The 20635-nt window shown below is 56.1% G+C and overlaps 2 protein-coding genes across 2 annotated transcripts in view; one reads left to right on the top strand and one right to left on the bottom strand.

Moving 5' to 3' along the window:
• Nucleotides 1-30: 30 nt before the first annotated feature.
• On the top strand, nucleotides 31-7299 carry ENH_00007440 (hypothetical protein, conserved; the record flags this gene model as incomplete). The annotated part of the gene is made up of 8 exons (XM_013578565.1): nucleotides 31-138; nucleotides 400-2304; nucleotides 2547-3926; nucleotides 4075-4142; nucleotides 4395-5715; nucleotides 6218-6318; nucleotides 6543-6962; nucleotides 7119-7299. 8 exons carry the CDS (start codon nucleotides 31-33, stop codon nucleotides 7297-7299), a joined length of 5484 nt encoding a protein of 1827 aa, XP_013434019.1.
• A 935-nt stretch (nucleotides 7300-8234) lies between these two features.
• The window catches only part of ENH_00007430 (Midasin, related), a gene marked incomplete at both ends in the record, with an annotated part of 29702 nt that continues 17301 nt past the window's right edge, over nucleotides 8235-20635 (bottom strand). Inside the window, 13 exons of the mRNA XM_013578564.1 lie at nucleotides 8235-8837; nucleotides 9488-9696; nucleotides 9975-10091; nucleotides 10448-10834; nucleotides 10980-11026; nucleotides 11324-11815; nucleotides 11977-12091; nucleotides 12958-13636; nucleotides 13770-14165; nucleotides 14422-16903; nucleotides 17109-18730; nucleotides 18900-19992; nucleotides 20193-20626. Coding sequence (XP_013434018.1) covers nucleotides 8235-8837; nucleotides 9488-9696; nucleotides 9975-10091; nucleotides 10448-10834; nucleotides 10980-11026; nucleotides 11324-11815; nucleotides 11977-12091; nucleotides 12958-13636; nucleotides 13770-14165; nucleotides 14422-16903; nucleotides 17109-18730; nucleotides 18900-19992; nucleotides 20193-20626 — 8676 coding nt within the window. The remainder of the gene's footprint in view (nucleotides 8838-9487; nucleotides 9697-9974; nucleotides 10092-10447; nucleotides 10835-10979; nucleotides 11027-11323; nucleotides 11816-11976; nucleotides 12092-12957; nucleotides 13637-13769; nucleotides 14166-14421; nucleotides 16904-17108; nucleotides 18731-18899; nucleotides 19993-20192; nucleotides 20627-20635) is intronic.

The raw sequence follows: 20635 nt of genomic DNA, 5'->3' as shown, positions 1-20635 counted from the left end.
GCAAGAAACAACAGTAGCTGCTGCTACGGCATGAGCCTTCCCGTTGCTGTGCCTCGTCTAAATGTGCGGGGAACAGCAGCCGCTGCAGCAGCAGCAGCAGCAGCCGCTGCTGCGGTAGCGAGGACAGCAGCACATAGTGTGCGGGCGCAGCAGGCCCAGCAGCAGCAATTCCAGCAGCAGGGCTTAAGGCCTTCTATGTTGCTGCCTCTGCTGCAGCGAGGCAGCACGTAGGGAGCCCAGAGGGGACCCTTAGCCCGAATCTCATTTGGCCCATTTTCATGTATAGCAGCAGCAGCAGCAGCAGCAGCAGCAGCAGCAGCTTGGGCACTGCGGGCTCCCAATATATAAGGGGCCTCTTCTGTTAGTACAGCTGCTGTCCCAATGAAGCGACACGGAGAGGGGCCCCTTTTCCCAGATTATGTGGACGATTACCTGCAGCAGCAGCAGCAGCAGCAGCAGCAGCAGCAGCAGCAGCAGCAGCAGCAGCAGGAAGAAAATGGCCCAGATGTGTCGGGACTTTCGTGCGGCACATCATATCGCCCTGAGGAGGCGCTGCTGCGCTTGGGCTTGCCTGAGGACTTGCTGCTGCTGCAGCAGCAGCAGCAGAAGCCGCTGCTGCTGCAGCAGTATGAAGCGGAAGCAGCAGCAAAAGAGGAGCTCAACAGAGCAGAAGCAGCATTAGTGGGGGGAGAAATTTGTCTTGAGAGAGATGAAAGAGAACACCGGCGGCAGCTGAAGCTGCAGCAGCTGCTGCAGCAGCAGAGGCAGCAGCAGCAGCAGCAGCAACAGGAGGAGGCAGAGGCCTACAGGCGACACAGGGAGAGACGCAGGCTGCAGAAGCAGCAGCAGCAGCAGCAGAAACGTGAACAAAAGCAACTGCTGCCAGCAGCAACAGCAGCAAAGCAGAGGAGACGCAGCAGCAGCAGCAGCAGCAGCTCAGACGACAGCGTCATCCTCATAGACCCGCCTGCAGCTGGGGACAGCAGCAGCCGCCCTACTTCCATCACAAGCAGCAGCAGCAGCAGCAGCAGCAGCAGCAGCAGCAGGTGGCAGCTTGCTGCAGCGCCAGCTGAGGGGGGGCCCCACCTTTCTCTCAAGGAGCTGAAGGCTTTGGAGCAAAAGTCCGAAAAGCCCCAAACTATTTGGGACTCTGAGCGCATGCATGCAGGCAATGCTGCTGCTGCGAGGCCTCTTTTAGCTGCTAGGCCCAAGAGGAAGGCAGCAGCAGCAGCAGCAGCAGCAGCAGCAGCGCGAGCTGCCCAGCAGCAGCAGGCAGCGGCGGCTGGCAGCGGCAGCAGCAGCAGCAGCAGCGCAGCAGCAGCAGACGCGGGGGCCGCGACGTCCTTCCCGGTAGAGCATCGACGCCGAAAGAAGGCAGTAGAAGCAGCAGCAGCAGCTTCTGCTGCTGCAGTTGCTGCTGCTGCTGCTGCTGCTGCTGACAACACAGGAAAGAGAGGGACTGAGTTCTCAGTGTATGTTGAAGGGCTGGACCAGCCGCTGCTGTTTTCTGCTGATGCTGCAGCACAGACACGTGCTGCAGAGGACAGCAGCAGCAGCAGCAGCAGCAGCAGCGACGAGGAGGGGAGCGGGAACGCAGAAAAGCGCGAAGAAAGAAGGCTGCTGCAGCAGCAGGAAGAGGAGTTGCTGCTGCTGCAGCAGCAAGACAGGCTGCTGATGTTCTGCAGGCAAAAGCCACAAGATGTGACGCTGTGGGTGCAGCTGGTGGCGCTGCAGCAGCAGCTACTGCAGCAGCAGCAGCTGCTGCTGCTCTCTGCTGCAGATCCTGAGCAGCTTCTGCTTCGGCAGCAGGATGTTCTTGACATGGCCTGCGGCCAAGAGAAGGGTGCAGCAGCAGCAGCAGCAGCAGCAGCAGCACCGCCCGTGGTTGTGCTCAGACGGCTGCTGCTGCTGCTGCAGACAAAGACCCCCTTGGCAGCTCCTGCCTGGCGGAGAACAGCAGCACTAGTTGGGAAGCTTAATGCTTCCCTGAACCCCAGCAGCAGCAGCAGCAGCAGCAGCAGCAGCAGCAGCAGCAGCACGCAAACCACGCTTTCGCTTGCACGGTGCCTCTGCAGCGCAGCTGCTGCCTCCTCGCAGTACTCAGAGGCTTCGACACGTTTGCTGTTTGCCGATTTGCTGCATGCTGCTGCAGAAACTCTAAGAGAATCAGCAGCAGCAGCAGCAGCAGGATCATCGGCAGCAGCGGGATCTGCAGCAGCAGCAGCAGCAGCAGCAGCAGATAACTATCGCACTTGTTTAGCGCTGCTCCAAGAAGTCCTCTTCAGCTTCATTTTGCCCCTCGAAGTAAAAGCAGGCCGTGTGGCTGTTGCAGCAGCCATGTTGCAGGCAATCGTTCACTTAGCGCTGCTGCATCCTCGACGTTTGCTGCTGCGTCTGTTGCCGTTTCTGTTGCTGCAAGTGATTATGTAGCTGCAGCTTATGCTGCTGCGGCTTATGCTGCTGCTGCTGCTGCTTGGGCTACCCCTGCGTTGCTGCTGCCGGTGCTGCAGCAGTTCAATTTGCTGTGTCTTCTGCTTGTCATGCAGCAAATCTGGACAGCAGAAGAAGGATCTCGCAGGTCCCGTGCTGGGGAAGTTGGGTGTAGGCTCGAGCAGCAGCAGCAGCAGCAGCAGCAGCAGCAGCTGTCGTGCAGCAGCACAGTCACTAAGGTTTATCTGCAGCTCTGTGAACTTGTTGACACAGCCGTGGCGGCGCTGCGTGAGGCTCAAAAAGATGCGCAGGAAGAGCTGCTGCAGGCGGCAGGCGAGCCCTTAGCTGCTGGCAGCCACAGCAGCAGCAGCAGCAGCAGCAGCAGCACAGAACACACACAGGAAAGGGCGCTGCAGGGATTCGCTGCCTACTGTGCTGCTGACTTTGCTGTTGCTAATTGCTCGTGGAGAAGCCGCACTGCGGGGAGCTGTGCAGCATCCGAGGCAGGAGTAGCAGCAGCAGCAGCAGCTGAAGCAGAGGCAGCTGCTGCAGGTAAGACTGCAGCAGACGCAGCCATTGCAGCGGCTAAAGACGCAGCGAAAGTGGGAGAAGCAGCAGCAGCAGCCAGTGCTGCAGCGTCAGCAGCAGCGACAGACCCCTCGTTCACTGCCATGGAAGCCATGAGGCGTGCTGCAGCAGCTGCTGCTGCAGCAGCGCAAGCAGCAACAAAGTCCGCCCTTGAAGCAAGAACTGCTGCCTCAGCAGCAGCAGCAGCAGACCTCCGGATGCCTTCGCCGTACTGCGTTTCAGGGGACCGCATGCAGCCATCAAAGCAGTGGGAGCTGCTGCAGCCAGTTCTTGCTGCAGCAGATGCTGTTCTGTCTTTTGCAGCTGCCCGCAGCGTCTCGTGCTGCAGCAGAACAGGGCCAGGCGCCCGCCTAGCCGTCAGATCCCCAGCTCCAGCAGCAGCAGCAGCAGCAGCAGCAGCAGCAGCAGCAGCAGCAGCAGCAGGTCCCGCTTACATCATTATCCTTGGGGCTTTAGACGCCTTGTGCTCCCCCACTTTGCACAGATTTCCTTCAGGCCACCCGCGCTTGCAGCGGGGAGACACAGCTGCAGCAGCAGCAATGGATGCAGCCATGCTTAGGGCCCTTGTGCTCCGGCTGCAGCAGCAGGCGAGCTTCGCGGCCGCAGCCACACTGCGCAGCAGCAGCAGCAGCAGCAGCAGCAGCAGGAACAATGGGAGTGTTCCCTTTTCGTTTTGGTGGCCACTACCTTCTTTGGTCCCTGCTGCTGAGGCCACGCTGCTGAAGCAGCAAACCCGAAACGCCAGGAGCTGGCTATCTACACAGGGGCTGTTGCGGTGGGCAGTTCTGCAGAACCAGCAGCAGCAGCAACAGCAGCAGCAGCAGCAGCAAGCCGAACCGGGGTCGTTAGATGCAGCAATCGGAGAGGCCACAACTCCTCAGGCCTTGGCTGCCCTCATATGCTCACAGGTGACCCAGGACTCCTGGCTTTCCTTTGCTGCCTCGTTGCTTTTCGTGCTGCTGTTGCTGCTGCCTTTGCTGCTGCTCCTGCGGCTGCACAGGGTGCCAGCAGCAAATGCAGCAAAATGTTGCTGCGTGCCTTCTCTACCTCCATTAGGCCCTTTTGGCGTTTCCTGACGACCGCCTGCTGCTTTACTGCGCGTTGTGTCTCTGCCCATCCCCCAAGTCAGCTGCTGCGCTGCTGCTGCATCTGCTGCTGCTGTTGCTAGTGCTGCTGCTGCTAGGGCAGAGGCTGGAGAGCCTTCTGCTGCTGTGGGTGTTGCTGCTGTTGCAAGTGTTGCTGTTGCTAGGGCAGACGCTGGAGGGCTTCCTGCTGCTGCCCCTGCTGCTGCATGTCCCCGCGATTGTCTTTGCTGTCTTGCTGCTCCAGCCTCTCATGCTGCCCTTCTTTTGCTGCTGCTGGTGCTGCTGCTGCAGGACCTTCCGGCTGGTGCTCAAGCGGAATGAGGCAGAGCCAGCTCTGTGGCTTACCTTTGCCTCTTCTCTTTTTTTCCAGGCTGCTGCAGCCGCCAGCACTGATGCTGCTGCATCCTCCAACAGCAGCAGCAGCAGCAGCAGCAGCAGTGGTGAGGTGAAGAATAACTCGCCACAAGCGTTGTTGCTGCAGGGACGGAAAGTTCTGCTGACTTGCTGCAGCGCCTTTGCAACCCACGCGCCTTTGGCAGCCTCGTGGGCTTTTCTTGAGCTTACTACTGCTGCTGCTGCTGCAGCTGCTGCAGAGGCACGATCTGCTGCGGCGAAGCGGGAGCTGGGGGAGCAGCAGCAGCTTCCCCCGCTGCTAGAATTTGGTTGGCCTTGGGCCTCTTGGCTAGGAAGCCTCAGTGGTGCTTCTAGCCAGCAGCAGCAGCAGCAGCAGCAGGTCAATATATTGCCTTTCGAAGGCAGGGGAGTTGCTGCAGCAGCCCTTCATGTTGCAGTGTGCTCTTCTGATCGCTCATTTGCTTCGCTGGACCCTGCTTCGCCCGGCGTTGCTGTGCAGCCACAGCAGCAGCAGCAGCAGCAAGTGCAGCAGGAGCAGCAGCAAGTGGAGCAGCAGCTGGAGCAACTGCAGGGCAGCGCAGCGCAGGAAGATGAAGAATCTTCAGCTCTCCCGTTTGCTCGATCGCATGTGACGGCTTGCTGCGCTGTGCTGCTGCAGCGCTCACGCATAGCTGCCTCTGCTGCTGCTGCAGTTGCTGCAGCCAATGCGAGCGCTTTCCCCCTTCTCGTCTCTCCTCCGTGGGCTAACCTCTTTCTTGCCCTGCTGCTGCATGCAGGCTTATCGCGGTCGGCTTCTGCTGTTTGGGCTTTGTTCGAGCAGCACCGTGGCGCAGCAGCAGCAGCTGCTGCTGCCACAGCTGAGGCAGCGAATGGCAGCAGCAGTTGCTGCGTCTGCTGCTGTGGCTGCTCTTTGACCAGTAGCAGTGCTGGCCAGGATGCAGCCTCCCGAAGCAGCAGCAATGGCCCCAGCAGCAACAACAGCAGCAGCTGCAGCAGCAGCACAGCTTCGCTAGCTCGATGGGGTCTTTGCAGCAACGCAGAAGCAGCGCGGTGTGAGGAGTTGGCGCTGGCTTTCGTCTTAGTGCTGCTGCTGGCTGTGAGTGGCGCATCAGCAGCAGCCGGAGTTGCAGCAAATGCAGAGGCAGCAGCAGCAGCAGCAGCAACAGAGGCAGATGATGCTTCTGTTCTGCGGCGCGCTTCAAATTGGATGCTGCAGCGCTTCCCGTCAAATCCTTTCTTCCTTGCGGTGCACACACAGGTTAGTAGCAGGCACATGCACTTCAAAGCATTTACTTAGCAGCAAGAGCAGCAGCAGAAGCAGCACAAAAAGCAGCATTTAAAGCAGCATTTAAAGCAGCAGCAAATAGCCCGTTGTTTCTGTCTGCTCCTTAGTGGCTAGCTGACCTTAGTCCCACCAGCAGCAGCAGCGCCAGCAACAGCAGCAGCAGCAGCAGAGACTGGTTGCTGCTGCTGCTGTTTCTGCTGCATGTTTGCAGACTGGTTGCTGCTGCTGCTGTTTCTGCTGCATGCGCTTTACGTGGGCGCCTCCTTCGTGCTGCTTTCGTGTTGTGGCCATCTGCTGAAGCTGGACATGAGTACCGTTGCTGCTGTTGCTGTTGCTGCCGCTGCTGCTGCTGCTTTGGGCTTAGCTTGTCTTGCGCTTGGACAGAGGGGGACGCGGCGCTGTGCGGGCTCTCTATAAGGAGCTGATGCTGGGGCCTACTGCAGCAGCTGCAGCAGCAACGACAGCCGAAGGCAAGGCACAGCCGCTGCGCTGGTGGCCTTCTGCTGCAACACTCGAATGCGCATTTATGGCGGAGTGGCTCCTCGCTAGCCAATCTGCGAAAGCTGTTTCTCAAAGGTGTGGCGCTGCAGTGCCGGCAGCAGCAGCAGCGGAGCCACAGCAGCAAAAGCAGAGGCAGCAGCAAGTTCCCAGTAGACATTGCCTTTGTACAGGTAGCTGCAGCAGCAGAAGTCGTGGCTGCTTTGTGTGAGTCTCCGCTGCCCCACGAATGCATCGCCCTCTTACAACGCTGCTGATACTGCGTGTGTGTTTTGCTGCTGCTGCTGTTGCTGCTGCTGCAGGCAGCTCGAACGATATGCGCAGTGGGCCACCAGGAGCACAGCTCTTCCATTTGTGCTGCTGCAGCGGCTACCGGGGTCCCCCAATAGCCTTCCCTGCGGGACCGCAGCGCTGCAGCGCGAGCAGCAGTTTTGGGTTTACCTGCAAGCTTTGCTTCTCAGCAGCAGCAGCAGCAGCAGCAGCAGTAACTGCAGCGCCGCTGCTCTGCAGGCGTCCCTTGACGGAACGGCCATTGCGAGGATCTGCGAGGGGCTGTGGAATCCACAGCAGCAGCAGCAGCGAGCTGGCCCTAGGGAGTCTCTAACGGAGCAGCAAGAGGATGAAGAAGAAAGGCAGCAGCAGGAAGATGAGCTGCAGCAGCAAGCGCAGGCGATGGAGGAGCGTTTGCTGCAGTCGGTTTCTCAGTGCCCCTTCTCAAAAAGGTAAGAAGGCTTTTGTCCGTTCTAGAAAAGACCCATGAAGGGACTCCTGTCTTGCTTCTTTCTTATAAATACCCCTCTGCAGCAGGTTGTGTGGCTGAAAGGAAAGTTTCCATTGTTTCGCTTTTTGGCTGTCCCGGTTATTTGCTGTTCTGTCAGGATGTGGATGCTGTTGCTGCACCTGCTGCTCGTGCGTCGGCGGCAGGAGGGAGCTGCTGCAGAAAGAGCCCTAATGGGGGGAGCAGCAGCAGCAGAGGACTCCGTCTTGCTGCTGGATGATGCGCTGCAGCGGGGTCTTTACTTCTGGGGAGACCCCGTAGCAGCTTTGGCTTCACCGTAACATGTTTTTCGTTTTCCACATGTGCAGAAGACACATTCGCAGCCTCTTTATGTGTCCGCTGCCACAGCGAATGGGCAGCACCTCAATGGCTAGCTGGCTGACCAGCCAGCTAGCTGGGTACAGAGCTAAATACCCATTCAGTGTTACCTGGCAAACAAAGGCATTAGCTAGCTGAGCACTCAGTAGCGCCCAAGCACTTGTCCGGTATCTCCGTCACCTTGTAGCTAGCTGTTATCTGGAGAGAGCGGCGCTAGCGAATTAACTGGCTAGCCAGTTAAATGGCTAGCCAGTTGCCAAAATGTGGCCCAAGACGGTTGCGGGGCACAGCAAGTGCTTCCAGATCTGGCTCCAGAGTAAAGGATTTATAAAAGGCTTCCTTAGAAGCACCTGAATAAAGTTCTGCGAAAACGAAAGCGCCAAACTCCCCCGAGGATTCGCTGCAGTGATCTCAGCGCTGGCCGGGGAGTTATGGCAATTCAAGATAAAGGAAAGCACGCTGAAGGCCGCGGGTATAACATATGCGGCGTGCGTCTACATATACATATACATGCATAAATGTGCATTATTTCAGCTGCTCCTCAACGAGTTTATACCAGGTTCCGCAGAATACACATTCATTGCAAGACGCGCGCTGTCTGTTTGCCTTCAACAGGTCAGTGAAGGAACGACTTCACTCATGCGTTTACAACGCGGAGGCTACATTATTAATGCATATCTTGAATAGGCTGCATTTTAAACATTGATCTTGAATACGCTGCATTACGGATCCAGGCCTTGAATGGGCCGCATTATCAATGCAGATCTTGAATAAGCTGCGTTATTATTCAAGATCTTGAACAGGCTGTATTACTAATGCGGATCTTGAACAGGCTGCACTATTAATACAGATCTTGAATAGGAAAAGAGGGCCGAAACACGCAAACAGCGGGGCCTGGCTACCATCCGCTGGCAGCAGCTTCTACCCACTGTCTAATGATATCGCTGAGAACACTTGGCAGTTGTGCTGTGTCTCTTACAACAGCATAGTAGGGGAAGGGGAAGTCTTGCAAGTAAGGCGTTATTTCCAAGCCTCCCCCTGGCTGGTGTTGCACCTGCTTTAGGTCGAATATGCTGGTGCTGTACCCAGATGCTGCACTTGGGACCCCCGGGGTTCCTGAAGCCCCTATACTCCAAGGAAGCCGCATCTCATCCTGTTTTTGCTGTTTCTGGGGATCCAATATAAGCAGCAGAGGAATGCAGCGCCTCGCAATCGCTGCGTTTACCCAAGGCCTGGTTTGCTCCTTGTTGAACCTTCCGTCTGACAGAATGAGGACCATGCTGCTGTTGCTGCTGCTGCTGTTGCTGCTGTCTTGCTCCAGTTCATGGATAGCCAGCTGCAGCAAGTCAGAGATGGCCACTTCGTGGCTTTTGTGTGACTCCTCCCTGAAGCTGCAGGACTGCAGCAGCCGCTGGCCGTCTGCTGCAGAGACCTGTGCGGTAGGGTGAATGCAGACCTCGGGCTTGGGTCCCCCGAAAGTGCAGACACTAACGGTGCCGATCTGCGGAAAATTGTCAACAGACAAAGTCTCACGAGTGAAAATTCACATTATATTTTTATAATTTAACATGTGCATGCATCTACACAGTAACGATGTGCACGCATGCAGCACAGGCACACGGTAAAGCAAGCGTGGAGGGACAACACAACTGCAACATGCATGCATGCACCACTTAATGCACGCTGTCATTTTGTTCTTTCGGACTCGGATTGAAAACTACAATTTTTGAGGCTCATAGGGAGGGACGATGGCACGCCTGACTCTCCCTCTCCTTTTTCATGTCTTCCTCGTCAGAAAGATAAAAATACATAAAAGCTTCTTGAGCAAAAAGGAAATCGACCAGACAATCAAACAAGAAACAACTCGAAGCATTTAAAACAGCATGTAACGTCCACGGTGTGTCTATGCCGCGCGATTTAGCGGCAAGCAAGAGCCGACATTATGCGCGCAGCAGCATAAGTCAAAACAAAAGACCCAAAGAAAACGAACACTTGCCGAATTGAATTTACACGCACATGCATATACGTGTTTGGATAATCACAAGTAGCCGTACAAAACCTGCACTGACAATAGGGCGGCGCCCATCACCAGCAGCAACAACGCAAAAGCAAAAACATCAGCAGCGACAGAAACAGCGAGAGGGCCTGTACCTGTAGGTGGTTAAACGCCTGTGAGAGCAGCACAATGGCTTCCAATGCGCTCCCTGCTGCTTGCAGCTGCTGCATAGATCTGCTGCAGTCAATACCCACAAGGACACGGTAGCGGAGGCCCCTTGGCCGCCTGCGTCTTAGCCACAGCCGGTCGTCGCGCTGCGAGGAGGCGATGTAAGCCAGCACCCTCCTTAGGCTCAGTTTTTTGCCTGAACACAAATTGACAAAACCAAACAAACCAAAAAACAAGAAATAGATCTTAATCTGATAATTACTTATCTGGGTCAAGGATTTAATAAGTTGGGACAGTCTCTTTGCGGAGGGAATGGACTAGCCCTTTTTCAGCTAAATTGATCTTTCTGCCGAAGTTGCAATAGCTAGTAAGGTGAATTGAATAGCTTCTTTTGGCTAAGAATTAAAACGGATGACACAACACACAGGCCGCCGCCGCCAAAGCGGCAACAGCATTACTTGCAATTAGTTGTACCTGTTCTGTAGCCCCCCTCCCAGGCCCCGTTTGCTGTGGGCTGCAGTACGAGACGCAGCGACTCGCTGAGGGCCACAGCAGCAGTCGCTGTGCGGCGCTCCAGTAGATGCCAAAGAGCTGCAGCAAAAGAGCAAGGCGCCGAGGCACGCATGGAAACATTTGGAAACACTACTAAAAGGGAAATGACAGAAGAAATTCAGATATCTTAATCACACAAATGAAGAGGAAGCTCACGTATTTGTGAGTAACAATACGATAGATCAAATCTATGTGCTTATCTTCAGACAAGCAGCATAGTTCTGTAGGTAAGCATGCATTCATGTGCCAGATGCACATTCACACAAATGCAGGCCAATAAGCACTGAGGAGTCTATGCAGGGATATGAATATAACGAGAAGGCCAACGCACAAAAACATGAGTGAGCATGCAAGCCCAAACATAATCTTCCATGCAAAATCGCAAGCCTGCTCACCTGCTGCATGCTCAGGAGAGAGTCCCTCTTTTCCAACATTATCAAGAGACAGTCTCTCATTGAAGTCGGTCTCCATTTCTTCCAATCTCTTCTCCTCATCCTCTTCAGCCTCGTGGCCCTGTCGCTGCTGCCCCTGCTGCGGCTGTGTCTGCTGCTGCTGCTCCCAGGCGCCGTCTGCTGCGCCGTCTGTCTGCGGCGAACCACTAAGTCGCTGAAACAGTTCTTCAGAAGCCTCCCCTTGCGAATCTGTCTCCGCTGTGTCCAAGTTATCTGTATCCATTGCTTCGGCGTTGTCCCCCTCAGGCTGCACAGGCAGCTCTTCGGGCTTTTCCTCCTGCTGGGTTTTTAGCGGATCAGCCGTGGCAGTGGTAGACAGCAGCTTCTCACCTGCAGCAAGAAAAGACACAGACTAAACCCTAAACCCTAGAACCTAGAACTTGACTTCTGCAAGACAAGACAATGCTTGAGCAAAAGCAACTGAACACGTGGACCATGATCTTGCATACAATGCACTGCAACCATCCCAGCTCACCGTGTTCCATTTCGTCTAGATTTTTCTCTCTGCCCTCTTCCTCTTCCCTGTGCCGCAGCGCAACAAAGATGAACAAATTGTCTCAGATCAAAATCAAAGCACTTGGGCAGAAGGGGGGCCCCTAAATAGGCAAAGATTTCCGAACGCTATCGCAGCCCCAGAGAAAAAGAAGCAGCAGCTAGCTGCACGTGCTGAGGCGCAGCGGCTAGATACAAGTGCGAAGGATTCCCCGACAAAAGGAAATGCAGCACCAAGACATCTTCACCTTGCCACTCTGACAGCATTTATATAGTCTGCTTTTTGTGACAGCAACAGCCACTTGCTGCAATTTGCCTGTTTCTCACTTGCTGTCCGATTCCGCCAGTTTGGCTTGGGGCGGCTGTTGGTTTGCTTGTGTTTCTGTTGTCTCTGCAAAGGCCTCATGGGTCCCCGTGGCGTTGTCTTGAGCACAGAGCTGTCCCCGCTGCAAATCATTCTCGAGCTGTGCTTTCTCTTCTGCTGCAGCGCCCTCGAAGCTCACAGGCGCCTCTCCTTCCTCCTCCCCTTGCTGCTCGTGCTCTTGCTGCTGCAGCAAATGCACTTGCTGCAGCCACCGCTCCACTGCGCTGTCGTCATTCAGCGGGTTATTCGGCATCATACTGGGCTGCTCGCGAGCTGCCTGCGACTTTTCTTGTCGTTGCAGACCGTCGGCTGCGCTGCTGCGACTTAAGGAGCCGCCTGCTGCTCCTGCAGCAGCAGCATCCGCTGCTCCTCCCTGATCCCAGTTGTCTGCAGCATTGTTCCCCACGTCGAATCCGTTGTCTTCATCCTCTTCCATTGCTTCGCGCTGCACAAGGCTGCATGCGCACAGCGCAGGACGTGCCAAGCCCCACAAGTATATTTAGGCTGCTTTGCGTGCATGCATGCATGCATGCATTCATGTATGCATATCTGTAGGAGCCATACCAAGTAGGACGGGCCAAGCTAAAAGAACCACCAGCATTGGCAATCCGCTCACCTGCCTTCGCCTTCTATACCGAAAGCCATCCGCTCCTTTTCCTGTCCTGACTTTGGTGGCTTTTGGGGCTCTGAAGAATCTGCTGGCGGCTCCTCTTCTAGGGGCGCAGCAAGACCTGCGCCAGCAGCGAATACATACGGAGCAGCATTGTGAGAGCACAGTTTTGTTGCAACAGCCACAGAAATTGAATACAAAAAAGACAGTGCAAATGCAACGTACACGCTGCCCCAGCAAGGAGGAATAGGCAGCAGCCAGAGCACAAGCAACAGCACCAAAAAGAACGACCAGCAAAACAACTGCTGCGCTAACGATTTAAATGCAGCAAGCGGCGTCGCCGAATTTGATACAATGTTCAACAAATGAATATTTAAAAATATGATCTGTTAATTGACACCGCGACTGTCAGCCGTTCCCAGGGTCCATCACTAATGAGCAATTCGTTAAATAGAACAAAGAACAACCACTTTTTAGCACAGACGCAGCTTAGCTGAAATGCCCTGTAAGCTCATTAGGCCATTTCATGCTGCAAAAAAAAATTAACGCGAGACGCATGGGGGTGAAGAGCGGCCTCAGTATTTGCAAGACAGAGACGTATCAGCATCTCTGCCTTCCCTCTCTGGCTCGGATTCATCTCTAGCTTCTCCTTGGGCCTTTACAGGCACCAAAGGAAATGCTGCAGAGGCCTTTTAGTATCATCATCGGCAGCGCCCCTCCCCCTTTCCTGACCCTAGCTCACGCTTCTACAAAACTGCCACTGCATAGGCTGCTCTGTTTTGTCTCGAACGTAAGATCACCTAAATATTCTATGATCATAAGCAAGCAACAATGTCCAACGATTCCGTGGCATATAAGTGCTACATGCATGCTTTGAGGCGCATGCATGCAAAAGAAATGCAATGCATGCAGCAGCGAATGCAGAAGAGCGAACAGGCGGAGAAATATGAGCAGAAAGCTTCAGCCGCGATATACAGAAAAGCATACCCTCTTTTGATGGGTCATGCTGAGGCCCCTCTTCGTTTCCTTCTTTCTCTTCTGCTTGTTCTGTCTCCATATTTTCTGTGTCTTCAGTTGTTTCAGGCGCCTCCGACGTGCCTGCGTCGGGAGCATCATTGTTGTCTTCTCCCTCTGCAGCATTTTCAGAGTCTAGATTTTCCTGTTGCTGCAGCTGTGGGTCCCCTGCCTGCTGCTCTTGTGCCTCCGGCTGGTCTGTTGCTGCCTCGTCGTTGGCCGCTACGTCATCCCCCGTGCTGCTGCTGGCTTCTGCCGCATCAGCTGCAGCACTATCTTCCTGGTTTGCTGCATCGCCTGTTTCCTCTTGGGCCTCCATATCCTCCCCAGGAGAGTCACCACCGTTTTCCCCCTCGTCACCTTCCTCGTCAAGGGCCCCTTCGTCAAGTTGCATGTCATCTCCCCATCCCTCTGCAGCGCCTTCCCCCGTGACCTTCTGCTGCTCTTGCTGCTGCTGGTCCTGGTCGCATCCGTCTTCATCGGCTGCGTCACCTGTGTCTTGTGTCTCTTCCGTGGGTTCATCTCCAGCCCCCTCCTCCTCCGCATCACCATCTAATTCCTCTTCTGTCCCAAGATCGCGGCCCCGCAGCTTCTGGTGGTAAACAGGTTGCTCCTGCTGCTCTTCCTCCTTTTTCGCGTCTGCTTTGGGGTCCTGCGGCAGCAGCAGCAGCGCACGCAGCAAGATACAGTACACAACTTCTGAGCGGCCAATAAGGCAAATAATTACGTCTCTATAAGCACAAAAGCAGCGTAGAGGCATCCACATTAAAGTTTGTTAGACTCACCACCAATTCACCTCCATCGTCTCCCTCTTGCTGCTGCTGCTGCTGCTTCTTCTGTTGCTTGTCTGTTGGGTCTGTGTCATTGCTGGCGGATTCGTCGGTGGGGTCCTCCGCAGCCTCCAATTCAGTTTCCCCTAGCCCCGTTCCTCCTTCAGTCTCTATTTTTTCTTTCTGTGGCGTGTTTTTGTCTTTGTCTCCCTCTGCTTCGTCATCCGAATTGTCCTCTCCCATCCATCTCTTGTCTTCTAGCTTGCCCCCTTCTTCCAAGTCCACGTGCCCCGCAGCCGATTCCAGTTGTTCCTCCCCCTGCTGCTGTTCCTGCTGCTTCTCTCCGTCTTGTTTCGGAGGCAGGGCCTCCAGCTCTGCTTCGAAGTCCATCGAGACCTCCAGCGCCTTGTCCTGCATGCACAGGGAGCAGAGCAGCAGAAGATGAGACAAACTAAGTCCCGGGCCAGAAGTCCTAGAATGGGAAATGGGACTTCGCGGTATGGGGTGTGTGGCCAAAGCCGTGAGGTTCAGTATAGGCGCTGGGACTTGAGGTCTACGGCCTAGGGCTTCACAGCGAAGCTCCCCAGCAAACAGCGCTGACGGCTCTGAAGTTGAGGCTTAGCTCCCAGGGTTTAAGGTATTGGCGGGGATGTTTGTGGTTTTTTACCTCTTCTTCTGTCTTGGGCTTTTCGGGAGGTTTCTGGTGAGGGTCTGCCTTTTCATCTTTAAGACCGTCGAATTGCCACTCATCTTGGGGAGGTTCTTCAGCGTCCCGGAGTGCATCTCCCTCCCCCAGTCCTGTACCTGATTCCAATTCATTCTTTTGTTTCTGTGGCCTTGCTGCTTCAGATGCTGCTGCCTCCTCCTCTTCGTTACTCAAACGCCCAAATCCAATGTCCAGCAGCACTAGTAGCAGCTGCACGAAACTCAGGCACAGCCGAGTTGTTCCTTCCAGAGCATCGAAGGCGGACAACACGACAGCAGCAGCCCGCTGCAGCATCTGCAACGCAACGCCTCTGGCAGCTGCCGCTGTAGTTGCTGCTGCTGCAGCGCCAGCAGCAGCCCCACGCTGCAGCAGCGGGCAAGAGAGATACGCCGGCGCTGCAGTGCCGAACGCATCAACTGCAGCAGTGCAGGCTTTGAAGGGAAACAGACAATCGAGGGGGGGCAAGGGCAGGCTATCAAACACAGGCTGCTGCAACTCTTTCTCGTCTTTATGCAACGGCAGCACGTCTCCAGCACTTCTGCTGGGAATTTGGATAAGACTGTCGACTTCCTGGTCCTGCGAGGCTTGTCCTCCGCATTCTTTAAGGGACTTGCGAAGTGCTTCAAGCGTTGCAGCCAGCCGCCCGTCTCTGTTTTTCGTTTTCTCCTGAGCAGCAGCAAGTGCAGCTGCGTCAGCAAGAGCAGCATGCCTTGCCTGCAGTGCAGTACACGCCTTCCGAAGACCTGCTGCTGCATGCGATGGCAGTATATCTGAAAGCACATCGGCATTTTCCCCCTTGCCTTTCAGGCCCGCCGCTGGCTTCAGGGGCTCCACTGCCGCAGTGCAGGCAGCCCTAATGCCCTCCAGCCACTGCACCCGCACGCGCATGCGCGCATTACAGTGCTGGAGCTCCTCTGGTGAAGTAACTCTGCGAGCTGAAGCAAGACGCCTCGCCTCGGGAGTGTCCCGTAGCAGTTGCTGTAGCTTCTCCAACTCCTGCAGTGCCTTGGTCACTACGTTTCTCGCCCTGCGTATATGCTCCACGTCATGCAGCAGTGTCCGCTTCTCGTCTGCTTCCACTGTTGCAGCAGCATCCGCTGAAGCTGCAGCAGCACCAGCTTCACCAGGAACTCCGAGGGCACCTGTAGCAGCCCCACAAATGCCCGAAGTAGATGCAGACGCGTCGCGAACGGCGAAGGCAATTTCAAGCGCGTCATTCTGCACGGCTGCTTCGTGCACAGTTGGCAGCACTGCGCGGGCCTGTCTTAGACCCTCCTTCAGCGTCTCTGCTGCGTCCAGTAGAGCAGCAGCTGCATCAGCAGGGACTGAGACAGAAGGAGCCGCCAATGAGACAGCGGCAGCATCCGCCAGCTCCTGAAACTCTGCCGCGGCCTGCCAGCAGCGTCTCCGCTGTTGCAGCGCATGCAGCAGCAGCGCAGCAGCAAAACCCAATAAGCCGTCACGGTAAGCTGCCACGTCCTTGTGTGGTGAAGAATGCTCCTGACACTGCAGCAGCATCTGCAGCATCAAATACCACTGCTGAGCAGCAGATGACCATGTGTCGCCTAGGAGGTCTCCGACAGATTTCGGAGTGCCCGCTGCTGTTTGGGCTTTCGCTAACCAGCTAGCCATGCCTCCCTCGCCCCCTTTCACGCGTTTTAGTGTTGCTGATGCCCGGGCCGCCGTGTCGTGTTGCTGCAGAGAAGCTGCGTGCTGCAGCGGATGGGGGGCAGCCAGGGGCCCCGGCAGGCCGCTGTCGTCGTTCAGGGCTGCAGCAAAGAGGCCTTGTGCGTTCCCGCACATTGAAAGACATGGTAACTTAAGGTCGTTGCGCAGCATCGACCGGAAGTATGCAAATTGTCTAAGCATTTGCTGTCGTGTGATCTTTATTGGTTTTGGTGAGGTTGCTGCTGCAGCTCCACACTGGGGATGGCCTTCTTCCTCTTGCTGCTCCGAGGCTGCTGCTGCTGCAGATGCTGCATGGGCCTCCTTTATGGCAGCAGCAAACTCCTGGCAGAAGGCTTGCACGTCAAGCGCTACTTCTGCTGCACTTGTCGATTCGCTGCTGAATGCATGCAGGTCTCGCACCGGCGCTGCCTCCACAGCATCCGTATCAGTCAGACCCAAACAGCTCTTTAAGAACACCTGCACAACTTCTGCTGCTGCTGCGGCTGCTGGTGCTCCCTCTGCTGCTGCTGATGACACTGCTGCTGGTGCAGAAGCAGAATGCGCGCTGCTTTTGTTTGGAAGACCTGCCTTCTTCTCTGCTGCCAGCCGCGCAGCAGTCAAGGGTGACTCTAGAGGCAAGGACAGCACAGCAGCAACGAGCTGCTGCTGCAAACGGGCTTGAGAGGGTCCTGTGGCTGCCTGCATCAATTGTTGTAGGCAGCCGTCAAAGTTGCGAATGTGTTTGGCAAGCTGGACGTGAGTCCTATGGACGGATCTGAATGCAGCAGGAGTTTCAGCAGCATAACAGAAAAGCATACAGAAGCTTCAAAGACTAAACAATTGCCCTAGGCACTTGTGCATGCACTTGGCTGTCCCAAACCACTTCCTTTACCCGCCCGTATTGGGCTACATTGTTGGATTCCGTGCAGCAGCAGCAAAACAGCAAAACGCATAGCAGCAGCAGACTATGAATGACGGACTCTTTCATTGTGGCTCTGTTGGAAATGTCCCAGCGCGCAAGAGATGCCAACGTGCTCATTGCAGTATCCATCTCCTTCCGGCCCTCCTGCAGCTGCTGCTGCACTGCGCGCCGCCACCCCGAAGCAACAGCAAACCTCGCAACAGCAGCCATAGCGATAGTCACCACCTCTGCTCCACATGACTCTCTACAGGCAGCTTCACCCTGCAGCGCGTCTGCCTCTCCCATTTTGCTCAAGGATCCCGAACCAGTAGTGGCCGCTTGCCGCTGCTGCTGCTGCTGCTCATGCTGCAGCAAGCGCCTGGAAAAACTAGCCGCTTCGAGGCATCGCAGCCGTCCCTCAAACTGCCCCAAAGGAGAAGTCCGCAAAAATTGTACTAGCACATCTGTAACAGCTGTGGGAGCGCTGTGGATCAGCTGCAGCATGACAGCACCAGCCAGACTCTGTGAGCCTGGGTCTCCCCCAGGGACTGCACCTGCAGCAAAAGCAGCGGCAGCTTTTGCTGCTGCTGCTGCTTGAGCCTCGCGAGGTGGCTGAGCAGGGTCCCCACCATCTGGCAGCAAGCTCCACAAGAAGGGCGCGAAGTGGAGACTCTGCTGCTGCATGCGCTGTTCCCTGAATTCCCTCAAGAAGCGCCACTCCAGCAGCTGACGGCGACGCAGCAGCAGCACCTGTCTCTCCACAGCAAGCACTGCAAGGTCAAAACGCCGCAGCAGCTCTTCTGCTGCTTGCATTGCTGCCCGCTGCTGTTGCTGGAAAGCCGCACGGGCGCTTGAAAGTTCTTTGCTGTTCTGCCCCTCGCTCTGGGCCTCACATTTCGAACCATCCCCCGCGACTCCCTCCTGCGGCGCTTCCTGCAGCGGCTCCGTCGCCGCCTCATCAGTAACAGGCAGCCGCAGATGCACAGCTATGAGGTGGGCCAAGTGGTGCCTGTCTATGGCCTTCTGCCAGGCTGTGGCTCTGTCTAGGAGGCCCTCCAGGGCCGCCAGGGCGTCGGCTGGAGAAGTGTTTAGGAGGCTGAGAGAAGCAACCCGCTGCGATATCAGCAGCAGCCCCTGCAAAACAGGGTGGTCTTCTACTACTGCAGTGAAAGCTACAGAAGCTTCCTGGAACTGCTGCACAGCACGACTCATAGGCTGCAGCAGCACAGGGTTCCCGCGAGCATAAAACGAGCTTGCTGCAGCCGAACTGCTCCCGCTCTTGCTGCTGCTGCCACTTGCCGATGTAATGCTGCGGCACAACTGCGCGAAGCGCATTTTGCGGGCGCGCTCCCGTTGCTGCTGTAGCCTTTCCTGTTGCAGCTGCTGCTCGACGTCATCCGCCTCTTCGCCCTTCTCGGAAGCCTCTGGGTCTTCACTCTGCTGCTGCCTTTCCGATGTTGCCTCTTCATCCTGCAGCAGCAGCTGCTTCAGCTGCTGCTCCTGCTGCTGCTGCTGACGTGGCGAGGCACCTATGATGTACGCAGCAGTTTGCGACAAAAGCGCATGCATGTAAGGCGCGCAGGGCCCATCCAGCTCCGGGAGCGCCACCACTTCGCCCGTTTTCGTAGCAGCTTCGGGGCCTCCTGCGGGAACTGCGGCTGTCCCCGCATTGTACAAATGCAGCAAAGTGCAGAACGAGCCCTGAAAAGACACAACGGCATCATACTGAGACATTACGGTTGCGCAGCAGCTCCACTGTACGTACACCACAGTCTTTTCTCGAATGTCTAATGGTGACACAATTTGACTTGTGCAGAGCTCAATTCAAATTGAGTCACTGGGGGCAAATCCGAAACAAAGCACAACCCACAGTCAGTGCCTCGCGGTATGCTGTTGTTGCTGCAAGCTCGCCGTCGACTTCTCGTGGGCCGCTGCTGCTGCTGCTCCAGGCAAAGGCTGTATCAACGGCGCGGCCCCACAGATGCAGCAGGTCCGCCTCGGTAAGGCCCTCCAGCTGCTGTAGCGCGAGCTGCTGCTGCTGCTTCTCCCTTAGACTTTCTTCTTCTTCTCTGTTAGCGACGTTCTGACTACACCATGATGTGTACTGCGTGCGATCTTGGTCCGTTTCCTCTTGCTGCAGCTCTAGCTGGTCTTGCTGCTGCTCATTTTTCCTCCATTCTGCACTGCAGGGGAAAAGCTCCTTGGCCGCCTCTGCATCGCCTCTACTCTTACCCGCTGCTGCTGCTGCTGCACGGTCAACCACGAGGCCCTCAAGGCGCTGCAGCAGCGTGGCTGTTTCATCTGCGGCGATCTCCTGCTGCCGCCTCCAGGCCAAGTGCCGCTGTGATATCTCTTGCAGCAACAGCGCCAGAGACCCGCGTGCACCAGCGAAGCACAATGAGAAATTATTACTGGTGTTTGCTGTTGTTTCTACGGATTTCTTCGTGGCTCCTGCTGCAGCTCCCGCTGCAACTTCTCCTGCAGCTCCTGCTGCAGCTCCTGCTGCTTCGGCACACAACCACAAAAGAAGCCACTGAGCTCGCTGCAGCGGTTGCAGTACGCTCGTCCCCTCACTGACACTGGCCGCCGTCATCGCAGCAAAAGGCACAGCTGGAAACGCGGCTGTTCGCTGTAGCAGCACAGCCACAGAAGGCGTCGGCAGCAACTGTTGCCGCGCTTTTAGCTGTTGTTGCTCTGTATGCTGTGGCGGGGGTAGCTCCTCTGTAGCCGCTGCAGTGTCTAAAAAGCCCTTTGCAACTGCCCAGAGACCCGTCGTTGCTGTTCGAACAGCAGGAGCAACGAGGAAGGGGTGTGATGCAGCGAGTCTGCTGCTGCACGCAGCAGCTGCTTCTGCTGCTGTCCTTAAAGCCGATGCAGCAGAAGACACTGGGGCCCTGCCACTTGCCCCGGCGCAGTCTTCCTCACGCAGCAGCGGCTCCAACTCAGGCAGCAGGGAGATCAAGCTGCAACACAAGGCAAAGACAGACACGCAAAATATTGGAAGACGAATGGGGAGGCAACGCTGGCATGAGCCACACGCCTGGAAGCTAACCCCTTTCACAGCAAGTGCTGCTGCTGCTGCTGCTGCTGCTGTTGCTGCATCACTTATGCAATTCTTTCCCGTGCTGCTGCTGCTGCGAGTTTCACGCGTCTGCAAACGCACATTTTTGCATCCAGCGTGCTTCGCACAAATTCAAGAAGGTCCTCGAGCCAGCTGGCTAGTGCCACCTCGGGTGGCGCTTCCACAACACACTTGCGGCTAATGCGCTCCAGCACCTGCTGCTGCGCAGCAGCTGTTTTGTCCTTTCCTACTGCTTCTGTGTCTGCTGTTGCTGCTGCTGCTGACGGCAGCAGCTGTGATGTCAGGCGACGGGCGACGTCTGCTGGAATGTCTGAAGCATGGACGGGCAGCAAGCGCGATATTTGCTGCAGCAAACTATCTGCATTGCTAGACTGCTGCAGCAGCTGCCGAAGCGCAGCAGCATGCGTCTCCGCCTCAGCAGCAAGAGCTGCAGAAACAGATGTACTTCCCCCTATTCCCAAGGGCAAGCCGACGGTGCCATCCAGTGCCGCGGCCCGCAGCAGCAGCGCCTCTCTCTGCGGTAC

Source organism: Eimeria necatrix, genomic scaffold (assembly GCF_000499385.1).
Source record: "Eimeria necatrix Houghton genomic scaffold, Enh_scaff120, whole genome shotgun sequence".
NCBI classification, from domain to species: domain Eukaryota; phylum Apicomplexa; class Conoidasida; order Eucoccidiorida; family Eimeriidae; genus Eimeria; species Eimeria necatrix.
Note: the sequence above shows the minus strand (reverse complement) of the source record. Positions and strands in the feature narration are given on the sequence as shown.